This window comes from Nilaparvata lugens, chromosome 4, assembly GCF_014356525.2.
Source record: "Nilaparvata lugens isolate BPH chromosome 4, ASM1435652v1, whole genome shotgun sequence".
Taxonomy (NCBI): Eukaryota; Metazoa; Arthropoda; class Insecta; order Hemiptera; family Delphacidae; genus Nilaparvata; species Nilaparvata lugens.
The window spans coordinates 37,074,106-37,089,189 of NC_052507.1; the positions used below are offsets into that span (position 1 = coordinate 37,074,106).

Genomic DNA, 15,084 nt, shown 5'->3' on the forward strand with positions numbered 1-15,084 from the left:
TCATTTATCAGTCAGCTGGAATTATTTGCATGCTATTTCTGTAATATTTTACCATTCATTTAAAGAAGCTGATGGTATTTTTTCGCAGTTGGCATTTTCATATGGCAGTTGTCACACAGACTGTCAGACAGACACATGATTTCAGCTGAATAATACACAACATTCATTTATAAGTTCTATATTAACTCGCTTCCGTTAACGTCTGTTTGCCTGTCTGTAACTTAAACGTGATTAATACTACTTGTGATAGCAGTTGCTATGACAATTTTTTTCAAGTGTTAAAATGTGAGTAGAAGCTACTAATAGAAGTGTTCACTAACACTTGATTATTCAATGTATAGATACCGTACTCATTCATTCCATCTTTGTATCATTTATTAGTACCTTTAAATGTTGAGATCATTGAAATGGTTTGAGATATTGATGTGCAGGTTTCGCCATCAATTTTCTTTTGAAATTCTGTATTGAAATCATGTATCACATGACCACCTTCTCATTTGAAAAAATGAAGCTGGATTCGAAATGAAGATGGATCCATATGAAGGATCCTAAGATGGCGGACTAAAGTTTTGAAGCGACAGAGAGTTTTTGTTACAATTGGAATAGGATTCCCATGGAACCTACAACTATAATTTATCATACTTGTAATATTAATCTGCTTCCATAATAATTCTCATCAACTCTGTATAACTACAAGTTGCAGATCTCAGAGATCAATACAACAGTTAATGAGCTAGTTCTTCAACCCAGGGTGTCTCTGGTATATTTTTATAAATTCAGACAAGGATAGCAAACTAATATCAGATACTACTTTAAAACGTAGATCTCACTAGGGATTAAATATTTTTCCTAAGAATGTTGAGTTGTTTTGAAAAAAAACTACAGCAATTTAAAAACGACAAACTAATTAGTTTTATTATTTTAAGTGTACATTACAAAAACTCCTATCGGTTTCGGCGTTTGGCAAGGAGCTTCCTAGCTTCAACTTTCATTCCGTTGGCGATTATCTTGTCGGCTGAAACAGAAAGGAACCCAAATGAAAAATTATTATAAATTTGGCTTTTATAAAATTTGAATACTATTGACAATTTGTTTTAAATTTTATTGGTCATTATTTCTGTAAATGTTAGTGAAATTTTGAATCCACAAAAGCAAATAACGGCAAGACGTCAATATAAGAGATGAATGTTATTTCTATTTTTCGGCAGAGTAAAAATAGAAAAGCAACTAAAGAGAAAATATAGATGATATATTATAGAAAAGAGATAAAAATGAAAAATGGAAAATAATAAAAAGGAAAAGTACGCTAAAATCGTATGTGTGGTATAATTTTTAAATGGATTATTTCAATGTTATTGATTTCTTCATTCAATTGAATGATAATTTGATACTGTAGTGGAATAATGAGTCTATTTAATGAAGCTCGACGATTCTTAATAAATTTTCAAAAGTTGAAGTACGAGTTATATCCTATTAAATTAAGCGAGCAATTTCTGTATTTATTTATTTATTTAGGTATCTATTTATGTCCAACGGATCTCGAAAACGGCTCTAACGGTTTTCACGAAATTTGGAACATAGTAGGTTTATGATATAAAAATTAGATTGCACTAGGTTTCATCCCTGGGAAAACTTGCTAAAGGACATGAAAAATTATAATAATTATTCATCCTTGGAAAAACAGCTGCTAATTTCGTCGTCTGTCGATAATGGAAGATGCGAGTGCGTGTGTGGGAGTGAGACAGAATTATGTTCAGCTGTTGAACTATTGCAGTCAATCAGGCTTATCTCACGAGAAATATTATCTAGAAATTTCAATCGACTTGATCAAAATATATTATTTGTTGACACGACCAACGATATGATTTTATTCAAGATCCATTATTTTCTATTTATATCAACAACTATTGTTGCAAACATAGAATATCATTCTAAATTAAAGTTATCAAAATTTTCAAAGTTAGCCTAATAATTATTTTACAGTTTCAAATGATTAGTGAGTGCTATCTATTTTGTTATTCAATTTGGTTTGTAAACAATCAAAATTCGAACTTTTCTGTTGTCAAATGATTGGACTGAAAATCGGACCTGCATACAATTATATGGCACATAACCTACTTTTTGGACTATTTATAGTGCATAAATCAAAATTCGGGGAAGAAACAGTTTTGGGCTGTGCCTGTTAGTCCTTCCCCAATCATTTTGAAGAATCGTGTTTTGTTTATCAATAAATAAATAAATATAAACTACGCTTTTATGTTTCTATGCTTTTGTACTCCGAAGCAAAGCTTGGTGCCCCGATATTCATACTAAAAAGGAGTTTCTTATCATAATATTAGTCAAATATTATATTTTCATGCAATTTTGATATTATCCCGTTAAATACTCAAAAATACGAAGGAATGAGTTAATTTTGTTTGCCAACGAACACGATCTGTATAAAAGAATAATGGGTCAAAGAATATGAGTGAAAATATGAAGTTGACTTATGAAAGTAATCGAAAGTTATTGTCGAACAAATAAACCCACAAACGGACGACTCGAGGCTCTAATCATCAATAAGAACTCGGTACGCCCGTTCAATCACATTCATCCTTTTAAATTCTTATTCTTATGCTTTTATGAACGTATTTATAGAATAGTCCAGTCAAGGAAAAGTTATAGAGGGAAAAGTTGAAAAGACAATTTTTGACCCCGCAGTTCTGTTTAGGGTAGTAAGGAGGTAAACATATCAAAAGTCCCCACCCCCACCCCCTGTGCTAAGGCACCCTGTAAGGCAGATGCCCTGTGCTAAGGGAGTGGGGGTGGTTTAAAGGTACCATTTTTTGGTTTCTCGCATAAAATTCAAAAACTATGTATCCTAAGGACTTGACTGTCATATAACAAATTTAAGCTTACATAATTTCCTACAATAATAAGGGGGTGGGAATGGGGACTTTTGATATGTTCTCCTCCCAACTAGTCTCAACAGAGCTGCAAAGTCAAAAATTTTGTTTAAAACATTCCCTTTAAATTCCTTTGTCAATTGGTCTATTGTCGCAAAAATGGAGATTTCACACTCAACACTAAAGCTGCTGCAAAATGTGTAGGGAAATTCGTAAAAGTGTGGAATCATACATCAAATTGAAGAGAATTTAATGCTCTATAAGCTCATAATCAATACGGATTTTTGAAAAGTTATAAGAGCAAAAATATAAAACAATTGGTGGCTAACGTGTTTTTTAAAAAATGACACACCTTCAAGGGCGGATATCTCGAAAACTAGAGGAGATATAAAAAAAGCTGTGCATTGAATATTGTAGGAAGTTATGTAAGCTTAAATTTGTTATATGATAGTCAAGTCCTTAGGATACATAGTTTTTGAATTTTATGCGAGAAACCAAAAAATGGTACCTTTAAACCACCCCACTTCCTTAGCACAGGGGGTAAGGGTGGGGACTTTTGATATGTTTACCTCCTTACTACCCTAACAGAACTGCGGGGTCAGAAATTTTCTTCCCAACTTTTCCCTCTATCCCCTTTTTTAGGCATTCATTGCCTGGACCAAGTACAAATGAAAAATGTTAATATCTGGTGTTCGCTAGATATAAAAATTGTAAACTTGTGATGCCAATTGGTTTGACTTACCGGATACTCTGGCAATTCGTTTGCCATAGAGATGCTTACTATAGAATTGTAAGGCAGTGGCAGCAGAGGAGAGTGTTTCACACTTATCCAGCCTAGCCAGACTGAAGCTTGTCGTGCAACCAGCTTCCAATGGTATATAGCTGTCATCCACAACGGAACCTGCAAAGTCAAAGCACTCCAATTCAATCAACTCGATTATTACAGTATTTTGAAATGTATCAAGTTATGCTGTCCCAAAAAACGGATAATAAGCATAATTCATTCATTTTATAAATTACGACTACTGCTACTGCAGATATTGACAACAGGATAAACAGCTAGATGGAAATTTAGATAGATTTTTCAAATTAAATGCTGTAACTCCCCCCGGAGACTTCTGCTACTGCAAATATTGACAACAGGCTAAACAGCTAGATGGAAATCTATCTCCCGAAATCTAAATCCCGAAGTCTTCGGGGTGAATTACAGCATTTAATTTGGATTTTCGTTTAATAATAATTATTATACCTTTCATGACAAGTTTCTAGAAACTTGAAATCCGGTATTCCACAGTATCTTATAAGGACGGATTTGAAAATTCAAATACAAGTACAGGTATATGATTCACAAATGATTCCCGATTAAATATGTGATCGATATGAGCAGATTTGGTTAAGTTTTAATTGACATCTGTTTCTATCAATAAAATCAATCACAATAAAACTCAAACAAACCAATATTAGTATCTATTTTAATTCTGATTGGAATTGAAACTTTCTCATTTTTTAAATGTAATTTTAAAGGGTCTTATTGAAGAATTATTGGAAATTGTCTATTGGTTGCGATGACCTTGACATGAAAGGTTTTTTTTAAATCAAAATCAGATTGCATTACTCTATTCTAAAGACATGCAAGAACAAAAGAACTGGTTGTTCAATAACAATGGAATTCAATAATAAATACTTACTTGTGACAACAATTTTTTTCTTCTTCCTCTTTTTATTTTTAGATTCCTTTGCTGGGCTACGACTTTCAAACTTCTCTAGCTCCTCAAGAAATTCCATAGGGAGTGGTTCGACTACATTATCCTGGAAACAAAAATAAATTATCAAGCTTTGACATTCAATATAAAATAATATATTTTTGTTTGTAACGTGTACTAATGTTTCTATTGTAATATGAATTTGAAATAAATATACCTTATATATATATATATATATATATATATATATATATATAATATATATATATATATATATATATATAAGGTATTGGAGTCTCCTTCCTCAACCGAGGAGCAGACTGCAGTTTTGAATCCAACGGTCTTGTGACCACAGAGTACGCACGGAGACTCAATTGTAGCAGCAGAGACCACAGATTACGCGGTGCAGACGGATGGAGAGAAAAAGGGTACAGTTTCAGGGGACATTATGGGGTATTTAAGGGGCGGTTACAAACGGGATATTTAAGATTTGAGTGAGTTATTCATAAGGAAAGGTGTAGCTTATGAATTGATAGAAAAGAGGAGATTTAAAATTAGAAATCAAAAATAAATATCCCATAATGTCTCCTGAATCTGTACCCTTTTTCTCTCCATCCGTCTGCACCGCATAATCTGTAGTTTCTGCTGCTACAATTGAGGCTCCGTGCGTACTCTGTGGTCACACAACCGTTGGATTCAAAACTGCAGTCTTCTCGGTTGAGAAAGGAGACACAGTCTCCGAAAATTTCCCCCATTTCTAATAAGTTTTCAAGTGTTTTCAATCTATTTATATCGTGTCTTAAGTAAATTAAGTTAATTTTCTCCAATTGCAATGGAAATAGACCTTAACATACTGGCCAATATTTTCTCTACTTGAAGATATGAACAAAAAAGATTTTTTTTCTGTCCCAGATTTATGGTATCATTTCTAATGAATGTCTTAATTTCTCAAAACTAAGTAATAGTGATTTATGCCACTTTTCCTTTCAGAGACTCATAAATATAGATTATCGTTCAATTGATGTGAGTAGGTACTGTGAATCAAAACAGGTGAAACATCAATTCATCAATTTACGACTGAGCTTCTTTCACGTTTTGTCGTAATCATCAAGTTCATGAAGGAACTGAGTTGTATAGCCTACTATAAAAACGTTGTATTTAACTTCATCACTCCTCTTTTCAAAATTATTTCCTTTCAATTGACTAAAAATATTGTCTAATACAGCTGAAATGTCAATTGCAGAGCATACAAACAGAAACTGCTCACCAGGATTTTCCAGTCGTTCAGAGCAAACCGAAAACTCAGTCAATGCATCTCTCATTATAATTTTCTCAATTACCAATGTAAAAGTCAAACAAAGACTCGGCTCATGTGGGCATCAAGTGAAAAATTGACGTTTTTATTATTTTGTTAAGCATTTGATAAATGATTGGATTGTAGAAATGGCGAAGCCCAAAACTGAATACGGGACTTTACCTATATTTCAAACAAATTATGAGTGATTATAATTATTTAGGGCCGTTTGCACAGTATAGATTGCTAAACTCGATTAAGTTAATCAAGTTTAAGTTAATCTGAAAACTTGAATCTTAAACTTGAATCGGTTTTCTCAGTGCATTTACTAATCCAGTTTAAGTTAAACTAGTTTAGCGTTAAGTTGGTAATAGAATGCCACCGTTTATAATATCAGGAAGGCTGATTTTTACAGGAAATTATTTGTTTACAAACCATCAGTAAATTGAGGTTATGTAGCTACTATTTCCTAGTTCAAAATCCACAGAGCTGTAAGCTGTATGGTAATAAAAGTGAACAGCTATCAAAAATGACGAAATGCTTTATTACTATTAGATACAAACTTATATTTAGTAGGCACCCAAAAATATAGTTTAGAATGTTTTTAAAAAAGCGATTTTGTTACGCTTAAATCTACTACGGTCTTCCTCGTTTATTAGAAATCTCTCGAAAGCAAAATATCTCAGTTATGAGTTATTAAAAACATGTTTCCTAATCAAAGACCACTGTCAAAAATTGTCTTATTTTCTATCAAGTGGTTTAGTTTATCAAATACTGGATTGGCAGTTGCTTTATTCAAGAAAATCGCTAAGAAAATTCTCTATCATCCCAGAAATTTAAATAATTCGTTTTTGCCCAACTTTTCTCAGTTTTAAAATTTCTTCGCAGTCATCTTTATCAATCGCATTAAAAACTTCTATCAATTCCTCCATTATAATTATTTTTACATTCAAATATTAATTCACTATAACCTAAATTAATAATTATCGTCTAAAGAAGTATTAAAAACAACCGTCGAAAAATAATTTACTATCAGCAGGTGCTGTTTCCCCAACAAATCTTTACAGATTTCAAGTTAATCCAAATTATTTGGTTTAAACCTCCTGCTTTGGAGGTTTAAACTTTCCCAGAATTTAAACTCAATACAGAGTTTGAACTGATACTGTGCAAACGGAATTTTAGTTTAAACCAAAAAAAATCCTGATTTGGTTCAAGCTTTAGCTTAAACTTACACTGAGCAAACGGCCCTTAGTGATATTATAATCTACTTACATGAGTTGGAGTTTTTGGTGCTTCAGGGTTGGAACTTTTCTTTGATTTCTTTCTCAACTTTGTCTTTTTCACTGTGTAACTGAAGGAAGAATAGCCTAAAAATAATAGAATGGTGGATTTATTTTTAATTGATAATAGAATACACAGTTGATTGATAGGCTTGACATACTGCAGCTAACCAAAGTCGACAGTGAAAGAATATTCAATAATTTACAATACAAATGCAACTGAAAAAATTCAAATTATCAACATATATCTGGGAATGATTGCAGAAAAAATATTTTATTCAATTTTTTAGATAATGATATTTTTAATTTCTCAATTTACTATAGTAAACTGGAGCAGCTTTGACGATTATTCAAGCGGTACTATCAATATTCAATGACAAAGACTGATATATTTGAGCTATCTATGTACATACAATACAATAATATTCATATAACATCAAGGAAGTGATGCAATTTCATAAGAGAACGAGGATTATGTTTATATAGTTGACATGTATTTTTTTGAGATATAGTAACTATTACATGGGTTGTCTTAACCGGGATCAGATCTACTTAGCAAAGTGCAGATCCCACAATAATTGCATTTTATTTACTTAATTGTTGTTGAAAATGGTTTCCGGACGTCTTGGATGAGCTGCACTAAAATGTAAATCTAATGAAGGACATGAACATTGCTGAGAGAAGTATTTTTGTGGCATTTACCAAATGATGAAGCATTCTTGTGGCATTTTATCATTCTATTGAAGAGGTAAGAGGACTTTGAAAAAATGAGAAGTATTAAATTCAAATAATAAGTAAATAATAGTGAATGAATTACGAATGATCCTTCAACAGAAAATAAAAAAATAATAATAAACTACAATAATAATTATCATTAGTTGTTGGATGTGCAACTTAACAACACGATGCGCATTATCACTGGAGCCCTGAGAACAACACCAATACCCTGGCTACATGTTCTTAGAGGGATACTACCGCTCAATCTACGCAGATGTCAGGCCCTTCTGCGACTGCACAACAGGATATGCTCCAGCCAGCAGCTTCCAATTCATGAGGATATCCCAGACCTGAATAATGAGGAGCCTCAAATCCAGAAGGCCAACAATAAAGCTGGCAGAGCGCCTCAAGAGTGAGAATTTTTGTCGGATGGAGAGAAGAGGCACCCCCTATAATTCCAGATGCTCTCAGACAGTGCACCAGGTCACCAGGATTTGACATTCCTCGACACGCATGGGTCGCATTAAACCGAATCCGAACATTGCACGGTAGATGCAAAGCATCTCTTTTCAAATGGGGCTTTATAGACTCTCCAGGATGCGATTGTGGAGCTCCATTGCAGACAATGAAACACATTGTCTATGAATGTGACAGACGTGCCTACCTGGGTGACAGTAATGACTTTACTGTGGCAAGCCCTCAGGCGATCCAATACATTTTAAATTTTGGACGAGCACTTGTAAACAGTGCGAAATTACAAGGACTTACAAATAAGAAAATGCCATACGCTATATAATTATATGATAATCAACCAACAGCCAACAGCCACCGTGGAATAATACTTGATTCTAGGTAACATGATAAAAATAACATAGTTAAGCAAACCAGGCGATACGTGGAATCGAACTTACAGGACTATCTATCAAATCCACATCTCAAAAAACTATTACTATCTGACTATGTACGATACATTTTTTATATGAATCGAATTTACCTTTAACAGGCTCCAATTGCTGTTTCTTGTAATTTTCGAAAACAGGTGTCAGTTCCTTTAACAAAATAAGTTGAAACAATTCAGTCAGAAACAAGTTGAAAAATGATTATGAAAAATTCAAAGTACATCTATCTATGCTTTACTTGACCAATATATTGCCACTGAATCTGCTGTAAGAAGCGACAAGTATCTAAGCGATTCATATTACAAAGTTTTGCTTGTTGTTTTTATGTACGATAAAGTTACTCATCCACCTATTGCCTCAATAGCATTTGCGCACTTGGATCGGGATTAAGCAGGATAGAATACAACTACAGCCGAGATTCTTTGCCAGTAATTATGAAATATAACAAAGATATACTTAATAATTTTAACTTATTCGTCAGTATATTGTTCGCAATTTGTACAGAGAAAAACATTTTAGAATTCAGCTACTCATATGCATTATTTTAGCATTAATGCTTCATTAGCATTAGCATTTAGCTTGTCTGATTAGATTTCATCTTGAGACATCTTTCATTGAGACATCTATCGCAAGGAGTAGTGATGCACTCGTTCATAAATTGATAAGTTCTATTTCAAATTATCCATACTTCACTTCCAACCCTGTAATGAACTAGTAGAATATTTTCATCTCAGTTATAAGAAAATATTACAAGATCATAATACAATAGATTTTCTTGGTGGATATAACAGATCCTATAATAGATAAGTCTATTTCTGATGTAATTGATCATCATTTAAAAAAACAACAATAATTATTGTCAAATCAAATATAAGTTACCGTGATAACTCGATTCACTGCTATCTACTATGCACCGAAGGCAGAAATAACCGTGGCAACTATGCTGTATTATTTTCACTGCCTCTATAAGGTGAATATCTCCTTAATTAATACAGAAAACTGATTTCTCAAACATTAATTGCTATGAAAAATAATAAGAAAGTGTGATTGAAAATGATGTGTTGTAAGTAAAAATAAACGTGATGTACCTGAATAATATGAATTGAATAGAACAACTCACCTCTTCACCATCAGAATTAGTAGTTTGCATGTTTGTATTTTTCGTAACCAAGCTCTTTGTTCACTGTAACCTCTGAAAATTACGAAATGTCATAAGCTTAAATGGAAAAATGACAGAAGAATGAAATTTTTCTTAGGTTGAAACGGATTCTAGAATAGTCAAGTCTTATGTAGAATTCGACAAAGCATGAAATAAAATTATCAATTCTTTATCAGGTAATACTTGAAAAAAGTTACTTTTTTGAGTCACTTTAGCAATTCTCAAATTCAACTAACTGATATTTAGATTTCTTTTTGTAGACGATTCTACCAGTTAGGAATGTGCGTGTGAGTGAAGAGGGCAGGGGAGTACGTTCACATAGTATTATTTAGCAATTCAAAGTATAGATGTTGCTAAAACGCTGAAAAGGTTAGCTTTAGGGTGTGGTCACATTAAATGTGCAAGTGCATGTCAGATCATGCATGAGACGAAAAGCGTTATGAAAGAGCCATAAAAAACGTTGTGACATTCCTGCAATGTTATGAGTGTTCCTATTGCTCTTTCAATGGTAAGTTTCTCATCTGCGCATTGATCATACATAACCAAGCGTGCAATTGCACAAAAACGCATTCAATGTGATCACATTAAGAAATGATATTTTGTAGGATGGTTTACTGTAGGCTAGTTTACTGTAGGCTAGAATGAAGCATATTAGTTTATTAATATTGAATTAGGGTTCAGGTATGCGGCCATATATTTAATCTACACAATAAAATATGTTATAGCCCAACTTATTATTATTCATTCATTAACAGAACCACAAAACAAAACATAAATAATAAGTTATGTTTGAAAAAGGGTAACAGGCTGATCCTAAAACTCTCTCCAAAATGTTGATTGAAAAGTTTACAAAACAAGGTTATGATAGATTAATTTTTTTTACTTGAAAATTTTACTGTCGCAATATTTATTTTCAAATTTAATTATATTTGTAAACATTGAGTAAGTTTTGTGGACATTGAAAAAGAGGATCAAATTTCAAACTTGTTCAAACCTTTATGACTGCAATGGAGTTCATACGTACTATAAAATATTAAATTTATAGGGGGCATAGTGTATTACATTCTTATATTCTAAATATCTAACATACTAAATAATATGAGCAGGCTACTACGACACGACTAAAGTTATAATATTATTAACTGTTTCAACATTGATGTAGCCAAACTAGACAAACAGAAAACTACAACACATCCAAGTCAACACTTCACAGCCGGCACTACAGATCAGGAGCAAACAAATCAGGACATACAATAGAATAGGCACAAGAAAACAGATACATTGAAAATCTATCATCTTAATATTCAGAGAGGCTTACAAAATAAGATCGACAGACTATTGATGAAAATAAGTCTTCACACTCCGGACATTCTCATACTTTCGGAACACGGCCTACGACTAGATGAGCTATTGAGCACACATATTCCTGGCTAGACACTCGTTACCAAATTCTGTCGAACTGTATATATGTGGGGAGGCATAGCACTGTACAAAAAAGACAACTTAACCACAAGAATAAAAGAGATCGTGTTCGATGGACTTGAGTAGCCAACAGAGAGGATCTTTGAGACGATAGCAGCCGAAGTCCAACTTAAGAAACAGAATCTGATATTAGTAGGTTCCTATAGGTCACCTGATCCTAGAACAGAAATGGAATACTTGAATAGGTTGGAATGTGTACTGAAAAAATACTCAGGAAAGAAATGCCACATAGTACTACTAGGAGATACAAATATAGACATACTGAAAACAGATAAACAAACCTATAAAGATTTAAACAACTTGCTAAAACAGCACGGCTGCTACATATATGACATACCGGTTACTAGAAAAACCCAGACAACAGCCACAAGTATAGATGGGTGCTAACTTAATATACCTATTAAAAAAGTAAAAGCAATAGCATACCCAAACTTAATTTCAGATCATCACTCAATACTATGTGACATAAAATATAAAGTCGAACATCAAACAGCCACTTATAAGTATGCCAGAAATGATTCAAAAACAACTTTTAACAGACTAAAACAGAAACTAGGCCTTGTAAATTGGAAACCAGTAACTACGACTCATTCAGTGGAAGACAAATACAAAAACTTTCAAAGAATAATGCGCTTAAGCATAGATGAAACTATGCCAAGAGAATCCAAGAAGATTAACATACCAAAAAACAACATTTTTTGGGATGAAGAAACCACAAAACTAAAAGATGCTACAATGCAAGCATATGCTCATAGGCCGTATGGAAGACAAGGAACAATATTTGACAATGAAAAAAGCTTATGACCTGGATGTAAAAAACAAAAAGCAACTCCAATTAAAAATGAAAATACAACAGGCAGAAAATAAAACCAAAGTCTTGTGGAGAACGATAAATGAGGAAAGAAAAAATCCAAAAATGTCAGAAATGAGAACCTCTACCTAACTGTGCGAGATCAGAAAATTACAGATCCCTATCAAATTGGCAACATCTTAAACGCTGGCTTCACGCAGCCAATAACAGAACTGAATGGACATAATAATATTCTCAATAATCTGGAATTGACAGAGAATGCTCAAATATTCGAACACTTTGATGCAGTTACTCACACAGAATTATCCAAGATTCTTATGAGACTAAAACCAAACAACTCTTCAGGTCACGACGAAATTACAGGGAAAATTCTAAGGTACTGTGAGGATGAAATTAGAAACTCACTGTTGCACATAGTAAACTCATCATTTGAACAAGCAGTATTTCCACATAGCTTAAAAATAGCCAAGATCTACCCCAAATTCAAAACAGGTGACCATACTGATCCAAAAAACTACAGACTCATAGCAAATCTTCCCATTGTATCCAAGATTATAGAGCGGGCAGCATACAATCAATTGATTTCATATCTGGAGACGAATGGGCTGTTGTCTACGAGCCAGCATGGATTCCGAAAAAATCACAGTACAGCTACAGCGATTTCCAAACTCTGTGATGAGGTGTGTAAGATATGGGAGGATAAAAAATATGCATCAGGACTGTTTGTCGATCTCCGGAAAGCTTTTGATGTACTCGATTGGAACATAGGTTACTCAAAACAAAACTAAAATTAGAATTCAAGGCAGAGCACTCAAGTGGATTGAAGACTACCTCCAACATAAAATAAAAAACAATATGTAGAGCTGGATTTCCAAAGACAAAATCAAATAATCACTTTCAAATCAACAGCACGATCAGTCAAAAGAGGAGTAGCCTACCACAAGGGTCAATCCTGGGACCGCTGCTCTTTCTTATATACATAAATGATCTTCCGGATGAATTACAAGAAAACAAAAAGTGTATCCTATTTGCAGACACAACTATACTACTTCCCACAAACAGAAAGGAAAATCGAAACAATATAGTTGAATCAGCTCTTACTGAAGCTACCTCGATCTGCAATAGAATGAAACTGGCCATAAATAATGAAAAAACAGTACACATGAACTTCACCCCAACAAACCAAACCCATGATGAACCACAAAACAGTAATATAAAAACAGTGGAAAGCACAAAGTTCCTTGGTGTAATTATCGACAACCATCTGACCTGGAGGCAACACACGGAATATTTGTGTAAAAAACTCTCCTCTGCTACATACGTCATCCGCAGAATCAGAAATATTGCTGATGAGAAGACAGCACTAATCGCATATCACTCATTATTTATGTCACACCTAAGATATGGCATCGTCGCATGGGGATCATCAGCACAGGGAAATCTCGAGAGAATATTAAGGATACAAAAAAGGGCAGTGCGAATCCTACTAAGAGAAAACTACATAGAACACTGTAAACCATTCTTTAAGCAGACAGGTATCCTCACAGTAATCTCAATATACATCCTGGAATCGATCATCCTAGTGGTAAACCAAAGTCCGGCTTTAAGACGAGATAAGCACAGTTATAGAACACGCAACGTGGATGACATAAGCCTCCCCCAGCATCGACTTAAGAAGTATAGTAGATCTCCGGCCTATTCGGGGGCATACCTCTTTAACCTGCTTCCTGGCCACATAAAATCCCTAGTGAATGACAACACCTTCATAAGAAGCTTAAAACAATACCTGATGGACAGACCATACTATAGCATTACAGTATTCATTGATGACCACACCTTCTCACACCTTAAATAAAGGTGAACACCGACACCCCCACGATGGGACGAAAAAGACGATTCCCCGGTCAAGCAGACTGCGGAGAAGTAACAAGTAGCTTTATAAAATATTTTTCTACCAGAGACAAGTAGTTGCAATCTGATAATCTCAAAAATATTTCTATTGGTCTAATACAACAGTAAGTTAATTGATTTATTATTTGGTAATCAATTGTTAGGTAATAGGTACCTAACCATAAAATAACATAATCTAAATAAGTAATTGAAAATGCTTGAATCTTGAAATCATTGATATCAAACACAATGATAGAAACAGATTGACAATTCTATGTGAATAAATTTGAGTTAAAAACTTGTTATCTTGAAAATATAATTAAAAAATAGTATTTTTATTACCTTACTAGCCTACATAAAACTTTAGAAGACTCGTGTTTCTTTCGTGTTTACTGTTTACGTATTGGCGTGCAGCCACAAGTGTCACAATGTGGCTTGAATACACACAAACCACTCTGTCTCAGACAGCACCGTATCGCGCATGCGTTAGTAACGGTTTTTTTCCGTTCCATTCAGTCAGTTCTTTGAATGTAACGTTCTTTGTTATGATGGTTACCGAGCACCGTAACTGGAGCCGTCATTCCATCTTGATGATATCATCCAATGATGATTTATCATCAAATTCGATTTAATATTCAACATATTATCATCATTTCATTTGATAAAAGCAAGAGTACTTTTCAATAATATGATTCATAAAATATAACGGTTGTTATACAACTAATTTCAAAAAACACTACAACTAAGTCAGCATATTGTCATTTCAAAGCCAAAACCTAACCCCTTAACCTCCCATTTTATATTTAAAACATTAATAAACATAAATCTTGGTAAAACCCTTAATCCCTTCTAGCATATTGCAATTCCAAAGCAAAAACCTAACCTATCCTTATGAAACATTATTAAATATAACCTTAATAAAACCTTTGAAACAACAAAAAACATAACTCTACTTGGACCCTAG

The 15,084-nt window shown here is 33.5% G+C and overlaps 1 protein-coding gene across 2 annotated transcripts; it reads right to left on the reverse strand.

Annotated features, from left to right (window-relative positions):
* Window positions 1-888: 888 nt before the first annotated feature.
* Window positions 889-14,590, reverse strand: LOC111055903. 2 transcript variants are annotated; one of them, XM_039427399.1, is made up of 7 exons: window positions 14,463-14,590; window positions 9,899-9,970; window positions 8,874-8,928; window positions 7,155-7,249; window positions 4,574-4,694; window positions 3,628-3,786; window positions 889-1,015 (listed from the first exon to the last, which is right to left on the reverse strand). In XM_039427399.1, exons 2-7 carry the CDS (start codon window positions 9,926-9,928, stop codon window positions 945-947), a joined length of 531 nt encoding a protein of 176 aa, XP_039283333.1. In that variant the 5' UTR covers window positions 9,929-9,970; window positions 14,463-14,590; the 3' UTR covers window positions 889-944. The 2 variants fall into 2 exon arrangements, with proteins under 2 accessions (XP_039283333.1, XP_039283334.1); XM_039427400.1 differs by lacking the exon at window positions 14,463-14,590 and adding an exon at window positions 11,256-11,602.
* Between the last annotated feature and the right edge of the window lie 494 nt (window positions 14,591-15,084).

Coding starts and splice junctions, on each gene's coding strand:
- LOC111055903 (XM_039427399.1), bottom strand. CDS start 9,928: ATGCAAACTACTAATTCTGATGGTGAAGAG. Junction 7,250..8,873: donor GCAATTGGAGCCTGTTAAAG/GTAAATTCGATT, acceptor TATTATTTTTAG/GCTATTCTTCCTTCAGTTAC. Junction 1,016..3,627: donor ACGAATTGCCAGAGTATCCG/GTAAGTCAAACC, acceptor TTTCTGTTTCAG/CCGACAAGATAATCGCCAAC.